General features: G+C 60.1%; 1 protein-coding gene across 1 annotated transcript; it reads left to right on the top strand.

Annotated features, from left to right (window-relative positions):
- Positions 1-493: 493 nt before the first annotated feature.
- On the top strand, positions 494-9,526 carry LOC123370526 (microfibril-associated glycoprotein 4-like). Its single transcript, XM_045017184.1, has 6 exons — positions 494-802; positions 3,925-4,009; positions 4,222-4,382; positions 4,728-4,824; positions 7,904-8,086; positions 9,100-9,526. The coding sequence occupies exons 1-6, from the start codon at positions 797-799 to the stop codon at positions 9,345-9,347; spliced, it is 780 nt and encodes a 259-aa protein (XP_044873119.1). The 5' UTR covers positions 494-796; the 3' UTR covers positions 9,348-9,526.
- Positions 9,527-11,018: the final 1,492 nt, after the last annotated feature.

Here is an 11,018-nt window from a genome sequence, read left to right as displayed (position 1 = left end):
CCCTCCCCTCCCAGAGCCGGGGAGAGAACCCAGGAGTCCTGGCTCCCAGCCCCCCTGCTCTAACCACTAGACCCCCTCCCCTCCCAGAGCCGGGGAGAGAACCCAGGAGTCCTGGCTCCCAGCCCCCCCTGTTCTAACCACCAGCCCCCACTCCCCTCCCAGAGCCGGGGAGAGAACCCAGGAGTCCTGGCTCCCAGGCCCCCCTGCTCTAACCACTAGACCCCACTCCCGTCCCATAACTGGGGATAGAACCCAGGAGTCCTGGCTCCCAGCCCCCCCTGCTCTAACCACTAGACCCCACTCCCATCCCAGAACTGGGGATAGAACCCAGGAGTCCTGGCTCCGAGCCCCCCTGCTCTAACCACCAGCCCCCACTCCCCTCCCAGAGCCGGGGAGAGAACTCAGGAGTCCTGGCTCCCAGCTGACCCTTGCAGCCCCCAGCAGGCGCCTCTGTCTCCGCCCCGCACCACTGCTGGCCCGGGCCCATTCACACGTGAGCCTGCGAACGGTGAACAATATGTTCACGCCAAGCCGCCCGGAGGGCGTGGGTGTCCTTAGCTCAGGCCACGGCTGCGATTCCCCCCCCCCCTTTCATTTCCTGCCAGATGTTGTGTTTACACACAGCCCCTGTGCCGGGATTTCTAGCCTGTAAGCTGATCCCCTGCCTTTGGGGGTGTCTGGGGGGCGGGGAGCCGAGCGGAAAACACGGGAAGACGGGAGCAGAGCTCGCGGTGATCCAGGTCAGCTCCGGCCACACAAGCTGCAGGCCGGGAGTCGACGGGCAGCACACGGCACCATGGAGGTAACTTGCACCCGGGGCCCTGGGGGAGGGGGGTGGAAAGTAGGGGGCCGACGGAGCTCAGTGTGAACAGAGCCAGGCCCCGCCGTGTGTGGGATCGCACGGGCGCTCTGCCTCTGCCGCTGGGTCTGCCTCGGCTCTGGCTGGTAGCAACGGCTAGAAACCCTCCTCGTCCGGCCAACCATCTCCTACAGGGCCAGCTAGTGATTCTCAGCCCCACCCAGCCCCACTTCTCGTCCTTTCTGTCTAGCCATCCCCACGCGGACCCCTGTCTGTCTGCCTAGCTATCCCATAACCCCCTTCCCTTTATCTAGCCCATAACCCCCTTCCCTCTATCTATCCCATAACCCCCTTCCCTCTATCTAGCCCATAACCCCCTTCCCTCTATCTATCCCATAACCCCCTTCCCTCTATCTATCCCATAACCCCCTTCCCTCTATCTATCCCATAACCCCTTCCCTCTATCTATCCCATAACCCCCTTTCCTCTATCTATCCCATAACCCCTTCCCTCTATCTATCCCATAACCCCCTTCCCTCTATCTATCCCATAACCCCCTTTCCTCTATCTATCCCATAACCCCCTTCCCTTTATCTATCCTATAACCCCCTTCCCTTTATCTATCCCATAACCCCCTTCCCTCTATCTAGCCCATAACCCCCTTCCCTCTATCTAGCCCATAACCCCCTTCCCTTTATCTATCCCATAACCCCCTTCCCTCTATCTATCCCATAACCCCCTTCCCTTTATCTATCCCATAACCCCCTTCCATCTCCCTAGCCCATAACCCCCTTCCCTTTATCTATCCTATAACCCCCTTCCCTCTATCTATCCCATAACCCCCTTCCCTCTATCTAGCCCATAACCCCCTTCCCTTTATCTAGCCCATAACCCCCTTCCCTCTATCTATCCCATAACCCCCTTCCCTTTATCTATCCCATAACCCCCTTCCCTCTATCTATCCCATAACCCCCTTCCCTCTATCTATCCCATAACCCCCTTCCCTCTATCTATCCCATAACCCCCTTCCCTTTATCTAGCCCATAACCCCTTCCCATCTCCCCAGCCCATAACCCCCTTCCCTCTATCTATCCCATAACCCCCTTCCCTTTATCTATCCCATAACCCCCTTCCCTTTATCTAGCCCATAACCCCCTCCCATCTCCCCAGCCCATAACCCCTTCCCATCTCCCCAGCCCATAACCCCCTTCCCTTTATCTAGCCCATAACCCCTTCCCATCTCCCCAGCCCATAACCCCTTCCCATCTCCCCAGCCCATAACCCCCTTCCCTTTATCTAGCCCATAACCCCTTCCCATCTCCCCAGCCCATAACCCCTTCTCTCTATCTATCCCATAACTCCCTTCTCTCTACCTATCTAGCCCCATAATCCCCTTCTCTCTACTTATCACATAACCCCCCTTTTTATCTATCTACCTAGCTACACCCATAACCCCTTTCTATCTATCTGTCTGTCTGTCTGTCTGTCTCTCTATCTATCCCCATACACCCCCCCTCTTTTTTGGTCGTTTGGGTTCTGTAATTTCCACATCGGAGTGTTGCTCTTTTAACACTTCTGAAAGCATGTTCCGCACTCCGTCCCAATCAGATTTTGGACGGCTCTTCAGATTCTTAAACCTTGGGTCAAGTGCTGTAGCGATCTTTAGAAATCTCACATTGGTGCCTTCTTTGTGTTCTGTCAAATCTGCAGTGACAGTGTTTGTAAATAAAACAACGTGTTGGGTCATCATGCGAGACTGCTATGACATTAAATATGGCAGAATGTGGGTAAAATGCAGAGCAGGAGACATACAATTCTCCCCCAAGGAGTTCAGTCACAAATTTAATTAATACATTATTTTTTTGATGAGGGTCATCAGTATGGAAGCATGTGCTCTGGAATGGTGGCCGAAGCATGAAGGGGCATACGAATGTTTAGCGCATCTGGCAAGTAAATACCTTGCAATGCCGGCTACAACAGTGCCATGCGAATGCCTGATCTCACTTTCAGGTGACATTGCAAATAATAAGCAGGCAGCATTATCTCCCGTCAATGGAAACAAACTTGTTTGTCTTAGTGATTGGCTGAACAAGAAGTAGGACTGAGTGGACTTGTAGGCTGTGATTTTGTACATTGTTTTGTTTTTGAGTGGAGTTATATAACAAAAAAATCTACATTTATAAGTTGCACTTTCACGATAAAGAGATCACACTTCAGTACTTGTATGAGGTGAATTGAAAAATACTATTTCTTTTGTTTGTCATTTTTACAGGGCAAATATTTGTCATCAAAAATAATACTATAAACCAAGCACTGTACACTTCGTATTCTGTATTGTAATTGAAATCAATATATTTGAAAATGTAGAAAAACATCCAAAAATATTCAGTTAAGTTCAGTTGGTATTCTATTGTTTAACAGTGCGGTTAAAACTGTTATTAATCCCGACTGATTGTTTTAATTGCGATAAATTTTTTCGAGTTAATCGCTTGAGTTAACTGCCATTAATCGACAGCCCTAGTTATTTGACCTCTTTATTTAGCCCTGGCATGACCGCTGCATCCAGTTCTGGTGCCCACAATCCAAGAAGGACAGGTCAGAGAAGAGCCACAGGAATGATGAACGGATTAGAAACCATCCTTAATAGTATCAGAGGGGTAGCCGTGTTAGTCTGGTTCTGTAGAAGCAGCAAAGAATCCTGTGGCACCTTATAGACTAACAGACGTTCTGCAGCATGAGCTTTCATGGGTGAATACCCACTTCTTCGGATGCAAGACCCGGATGCAGGGGTATATGTGACGAAGCTTGTAGCTATACCCAGGGTGCAGTGAGTGTCCCAAGTAGACTGAGACCTGGGGGCAAGTTTCAGTCCTTCGGGGGGAATGAACCAGAGAGGAAAAGTCCGAGCGTCTTATTGGTCTGGGTGAGCCCCAAAATGTCACCAATTCCCAGGCCAAAAGCTTTGTGGGACTATACATTAAATCGCTATGAGGAGGGGGGGAATCTGGGGCTCTTCACCCCATGATCTCAGAGCCGGGAGAGGGTCCGACTCCGGGGTCTCCCATTTTTACCCTAGATGAAGGTCCCTTCCTCACTCGGTGTGTCTCTCTCTCCGGCTGCTACAGGCGTCCTGGCTGGTCCATTTCCCGCTGCTCCTCTTCCTCCTGGTGTGGGCGCCTGTGACCGATGGCCAAGCCATCAATGCTCAAGGTAAGTCCCATCCCAAGCCCGTTCCCAGCTGAGCGTATCCTGCCCCGTCACCCACTAGTGGCCGGGCGGGGCATAAAGGGCCAGGAAGCAACTGCTGCCCCCTAGAGGAGCGATGTGGTGCTGCTAGAGGCAAAGGTGGAGAATTCGATCCCAGCACAGGACACGTCGGGGAACAGGGACAGTGTCTGGCTAATGCTCTCTCCACTGGGCAGCTCAGCAGAAGTTGTGTGCGGACGACTCCTTTCCCCTGGACTGTGAGGATGTCTACGACCAGGGATCGGAGACGGACGGCGTCTATCTGATCTACCCGTCTGGCCCCAACATCCCCGTGCCGGTCTACTGCGACATGACCACGGATGACGGGAAGTGGACGGTGCGTGGCATCGTTAAGAGCCAGGGGTGTGCCCCCCTCCTTGCTCTAACCACCAGACCCCACTCCCCTCTCAGAGCTGGGGAGAGAACCCAGGAGTCCTGGCTCCCAGCTGCCCCGGCTCTAACCCACTCGACCCCACTCCCCACCCAGAGCTGGGGAGAGAACCCAGGAGTCCTGGGTGGGTCCCCTGCCCCGCTCCCCACTGGAGAGATCTGTCCCTGACTGGCGCAGCCCATAGATCCATTATCCATAGAGGTTTCAGGCCATAAGGGACGTCCTGCCGGATCTAACCCAAAGCCCCTCCCCCGGGGGTCTGACCCCGCTCTCCCTCCGTCCTGCCGCCAGGTGTTCCAGAAGCGCTTCAACGGCTCCGTCAGCTTCTTCCGGGGCTGGAACGACTATCGGTTCGGGTTCGGCAGGGCCGACAGCGAGTACTGGCTGGGTAGGTGATGGGACCCCCGGCCCCGCAGCCAGCAGGGTCAACCTCCCCCAACCCGCTCATCCGACCAGTCCTAGCCTCCGCCACGCTGCCCCTTCCTCTGTCCATCTCTCTGTGCCTGTCCACCCCCACCTCGTCGAACCTCCCATCCACCCCACATAGCTCTTCATCCATCCACCGACCCCCACCTACACACCCCTCCAGCCAGCCAGCCCCACACACCCATCCATCCACCCCCATATACCTCCATCCATCCATCCATCCACAACCACCTCATCTAACCTACCATCCACCCCCACATAACTCTTCATCCATCCGTCCACCCACCCTCACCCACACACCTCTCCAGCCAGCCCCACACACCCCTCCATCCATCCATCCACTCCCACCTCATCTAACCTACCATCCACCCCACATAACTCTTCATCCATCCATCCACCCACCCCCACCTACACACCTCTCCAGCCAGCCCCACACACCCCTCCATCCATCCATCCATCCACAACCACCTCATCTAACCTACCATACACCCCGACATAGCTCTTCATCCATCCATCCACCCACCCCCACCTACACACCTCTCCAGCCAGCCCCACACACCCCTCCATCCATCCATCCATCCACCCCCACCTCATCTAACCTACCATCCACCCCACATAGCTCTTCATCCATCCACCGACCTCCACCTACACACCCCTCCAGCCAGCCCCACACACCCCTCCATCCATCCATCCACTCCCACCTCATCTAACCTACCATCCACCCCACATAACTCTTCATCCATCCGTCCACCCACCCCCACCTACACACCTCTCCAGCCAGCCCCACACACCCCTCCATCCATCCATCCATCCACCCCCACCTCATCTAACCTACCATCCACCCCACATAGCTCTTCATCCATCCACCGACCCCCACCTACACACCCCTCCAGCCAGCCAGCCCCACACACCCATCCATCCACCCCCACACCCCTCCATCCATCCATCCACCCCACCTCATCGAACCTCCCATCCACCCCACATAGCTCTTCATCCATCCACCCACCCCCACCTACACACCCCTCCAGCCAGCCAGCCCCACACACCCATCCATCCACCCCCATATACCTCCATCCATCCATCCACAACCACCTCATCTAACCTACCATCCACCCCCACATAACTCTTCATCCATCCGTCCACCCACCCTCACCCACACACCTCTCCAGCCAGCCCCACACACCCCTCCATCCATCCATCCATCCACCCCCACCTCGTCGAACCACCCATCCACCCCACATAGCTCTTCATCCATCCACCCACCCCCACCTACACACCCCTCCAGCCAGCCAGCCCCACACACCCATCCATCCACCCCCATATACCTCCATCCATCCAGCCACAACCACCTCATCTAACCTACCATCAACCCCACATAGCTCTTCATCCATCCACCAACCCCCACCTACACACCCCTCCAGCCAGCCCCACACACCCATCCATCCCCACCTCATCTAACCTACCATCCACCCCACATAGCTCTTCATCCATCCATCCACCCCCCACCTACACACCAGTGGTGAGCTGCAGCCGGTTAGATTTAAACGCCCTGTTAGACGCCCTGTTAGAACCGGTTGTCCCGCCTGGGACAACTTGTTCTAAAAGGGCATTTAAATTTAACAGGCCGCAGCTCACCTCAGCTCTGTCTCCACCTCCTCCCATGAATGCTCCGCCCTGCTTCTCCTCCCCCCCCACCCCCCGCTTCCCGCGAATCAGCTCTTCGCGGGAAGCCTGGGAGGGCGGAGAAGCAAGCAGGCTTCCCGCTCACGCCCAAGAACACGGAGCTCAGGTAGGGGTAGAGGGAACGAGGAGGGCCGTGCGCCCCGGCCGGTCTCCGGCCGCGTCTCTCCCCGGCCCCGCGGCCCTGGCCGCCCGGCTCGGGCTCCGGCTCCGGCTCCTGCCGCGGCCCTGCCCGGCCCCGCGTCCCCGGCCGCCCGGCCCCGCCGCAGCCTGGCTTCGGGCACGGCGGTGGGCCGCGACACCACCTACCCAGATGCTGGGGTCCGGGCGCAGCGGCGGCTCCGGCTGCGTGGCTCTGGCCGCAGCCCTCCCCGGCTCCGGCGGGCCAGCCGCCTGGCTCCGGCCGCCCGGCTCCCGCCATATCCTCCGGCCACGCGATTCCTGCCCCGGCCCCGCATCCCCCGGCTCCAGCTGCGGCCGGACTGTAGCGCCGCCAGCCACGTCCAGGCAGCGCGGTAAGGGCGCAGGGAGGGGGTGCTGGAGAGAGGGCGGGGGGGGGGTGGGGGGGGGGTGGGGAGGGGGTGGGGGGGGTCAGAGGGCAGGGAACAGGGGGATTGAATAGGGGCCAGGGTCCTGGGGGGGCAGTTAGAAAGGAGCAGGGGTTGGATGGGGGCGGTGGGAGACAGTCAGGGGCAAGGGTTCCAGGGGCTGTCAGGGGACAGGGAAGGGGGGTGGATGGGGCACGGGTCCCTGGGTGGGGGGAGGCATGATCCCTCCTGGGGTGAGGAGGGAACCGGTTGTTATGATTTTGGCAGCTCATCACTGCTACACACCCCTCCAGCCAGCCCCACACACCCCTCCATCCACCCCCACACCCCTCCATCCATCCATCCACCCCCACCTCATCTAACCTACCATCCACCCCACATAGCTCTTCATCCATCCACCCACCCCCACCTACACACCCCTCCAGCCAGCCAGCCCCACACACCCATCCACCCACCCCGACACCCCTCCATCCATCATCCATCCATCCCCACCTCATCTAACCTACCATCCACCCCACATAGCTCTTCATCCATCCACCTACCCCCACCTACACACCCCTCCAGCCAGCCAGCCCCACCTACACACCCCTCCATCCATCCCTGCACCCCCACATACCCCTCCATCTATTCACCCCCATACAGTCTCCCCCGTTCCCATTCTCTCCCCTCTCCCCCTGTTCCAGCCCCACAAGCCCCCTAGGCCAGATGCTCTGCTGGATAGCAGCCGCCCAACACACACACATCCGCCTTCCCGCACTCTCTGGGTTAACTCTTTCCCTGCTGGATCCTCACACACGTCCCCCCCCCACCCAGGCCTGCAGAACATCCACCTGCTGACTCTGAAGCGGAAGTACGAGCTGCGGGTGGACCTGGAGGACTTTGAGAACAACACGGCCTGGGCCAAGTATGCGGATTTCTCCCTGTCACCCCACGCCATCAGCGCCGAGGAGGACGGCTACACCCTGCATGTGGGGGGCTTCACCGATGGAGGGGCAGGTGAGAGAACCCAGGCATCCGGCCCACCAAACCCCATGCCCCTTCTGCAGACAATGACTGAACCCAGGGTTCCTGATTCCCACCTCCCTGGTCTAACTCCCCAGACCCCACTCCCCTCCCAGAGCTCGGGAGAGAACCCAGGAGTCCTGTCTCCCAGCCCCCCTGCTCTAACCACTAGACCCTGCTTCCCTCCCAGAGCTGGGATAGAACCCAGGAGTCCTGGCTCCCAGCCCCCCTGCTCTAACCACTAGACCCTGCTCCCCTCCCAGAGCTGGGAGAGAACCCAGGAGTCCTGGCTCCCAGCCCCCCCTGTTCTAATCACTAGACCCCTCTCCCCTCCCAGAGCTCGGGAGAGAACCCAGGAGTACTGGCTCCCAGCCCCCCTGCTCTAACCACTAGACCCCACTCCCCTCCCAGAGCTGGGGAGAGAACCCAGGAGTCCTGGTTCCCAGACACACACCCCCGCTCTGACCCACTCAACCCCACTCCCCTCCCAGAGCTGGGGAGAGAACCCAGGAATCCTGGCTCCCAGCCCCCCTGCTCTAACCACTAGACCCCACTCCCTGAGTTGGGCAGAGAACCCAGGAGTCCTGGTTCCCAGACCCCCGCTCTGACCCACTCAACCCCTCTCCTGTCCCAGAGCTGGGGAGAGAACCCAGGAGTCCCGACACTGATGACGGAGTCAATGTTAGTCTCCTCTGAGTCAAACCCCCACCTGCCCTGCCCCAGAGGTGGCTGCATCTTAGTGCTGGGGCTTGTCATCCTGACACTCAGAGCCCTGATGCACCCCCCCCCCGCCCCAACCCACCCCCATCCCCGCTACCTTGTGAGCTCAATCGCTCGGCGACCCTGAGCTCCGGGGGCATCCCCAGGGCCCTCCTTAATTACCCTCTCGCCAGCCAAAAGCCACCGTGGAAACCAAAGGGTCCCATCCCCGCCCGGGGCAGGGTGGTCCCCCGGGCGAGCCGGAGACGCCCCGTCTAACCCATCCCCTCTTCCCCCACCCTCTCCAGGCGACTCCTTGTCCTACCACACCGGGCAGAAGTTCTCCACCTTCGACCGCGACCAAGACCTGTACGTGCAGAACTGCGCCGCCCTCTCCTCCGGCGCCTGGTGGTTCAAGAGCTGCCACTTCTCCAACCTCAACGGCTTCTACCTGGGCGGGGCCCACCTCTCCTACGCCAACGGCCTCAACTGGGCCCAGTGGAAAGGCTTCTACTACTCGCTCCGCAAGAGCGAGATGAAGATCCGGCGCATCTGAGCGGCGCGCGCCTCCCCCCTCCCCCCCGGGGGAGTTCGGGGGAAGGGATGAGGGGGAGAAAGGGGGCAGGGGGGCATCAGGATAGAGCCCCGAGGAGCAGGGTGCTGTGGCTCAACGGGCTTTTATTATATCGGACTGGGGACGTGAGTTTGAATCCCGGCGTGGGGGAACCGGCGCCGCGAGACCGGGCCGGGCGCAGGGGTCGGAGGAGGGGCAGCACGGGGCTGCGGGTCGGGCGTGAGGGGCACCAGCTGCGGGAACGGGGGGGGCCAGGGCTGGGCTGGCAGGGGGCTGCAGGTCGGGAGTGAGGGGCACCCACCCGAGAGGCTGGCTGCTGCCCCCTTGTGCCCCACTCTCTGTCCCCTAATAAAACTCGGCTCCTTGAGGCTCCTCTCCGGCTCTTTGCAGGATGGGGGTGGGGAGAGGATGCTGGGGGACCTCACCCCGATCCTGCCAGAACACGTGGGGTCCCCCAGTCCTTATTCCACCCCCTGATACTCTCCCCTCCTCCAACAGGTCTTGGGGTGACACCAGGCCTCAGCTCAGTTTGCACCAAAAGGCCCTGCATTGGGGGGTGGGGGAGCCTGGGGGCACTGCCATCCTGGACGCCTGGGTCCCATCCCATCACTCCCCGAGGGGGCTGGGGGCACTGCCATCCCAGATGCCTGGGTCCCATCCCGTCACTCACTGAGGGGGCTGGGGGCACTGCCTTCCCGGACACCTGGGTCCCATCCCATCACTCCCCGAGGGGGCTGGGGGCACTGCCATCCCGGACGCCTGGGTCCCATCCCGTCACTCACTGAGGGGGCTGGGGGCACTGCCTTCCCGGACACCTGGGTCCCATCCCATCACTCCCCGAGGGGGCTGGGGGCACTGCCTTCCCGGACGCCTGGGTCCCATTCCCTTATTCCCAGAAGGGGGCTGAGGGCACTGCCTTCCCGGACGCCTGGGTCCCATCCCCTTATTCCCTGAGGGGGCTGGGAGCACTGCCATCCCGGACGCCTGGGTCCCATCCCCTTATTCCCAGAGCGGGCTGGGGGCACTGCCATCCCGGACGCCTGGGTCCCATCCCGTCACTCCCTGAGGGGGCTGGGGGCACTGCCATCCCGGACGCCTGGGTCCCATCCCCTTATTCCCAGAGGGGGCTGGGGGCACTGCCATCCCGGACGCCTGGGTCCCATCCCCTTATTCCCTGAGGGGGCTGGGGGCACTGCCTTCCCGGACTCCTGGGTCCCATCCCCTTATTCCCAGAAGGGGGCTGGGGGCACTGCCTTCCCGGACACCTGGGTCCCATCCCCTTATTCCCTGAGGGGGCTGGGGGCACTGCCTTCCCGGACGCCTGGGTCCCATTCTTCATCCCGCTGCTGGAATCCCCTCCCCCAGCCCCATGTCAGGGCCAGGGGGGGTCAAAGGCTTGTTAGGAGGGAGGGAGATGGGGGCTGGGGGGGATGGAGGCATCGCTGGTCACAAGTCTCGACCCCGCCTCTCCCACTGCCCAGTCCCAGAGGGGCCAGGGAGAGACTTTGTCCCACAATGCATTGCAAACCCCCCAGCAGCCCTTGCGGGGCAGCCAGCACCCCACAATGCACCGCACGGCGCTGGTCCCTTCCCTACCCCCAGTGGCGTCGTGGGGCTCAGAGCCCTGCCCCCGCCCCCCCGCCATCCTCCCGC

The sequence above is a fragment of the Mauremys mutica genome, chromosome 4 (genome assembly GCF_020497125.1).
Source record: "Mauremys mutica isolate MM-2020 ecotype Southern chromosome 4, ASM2049712v1, whole genome shotgun sequence".
Classification (NCBI taxonomy): domain Eukaryota; kingdom Metazoa; phylum Chordata; order Testudines; family Geoemydidae; genus Mauremys; species Mauremys mutica.
Note: the sequence above shows the minus strand (reverse complement) of the source record. Positions and strands in the feature narration are given on the sequence as shown.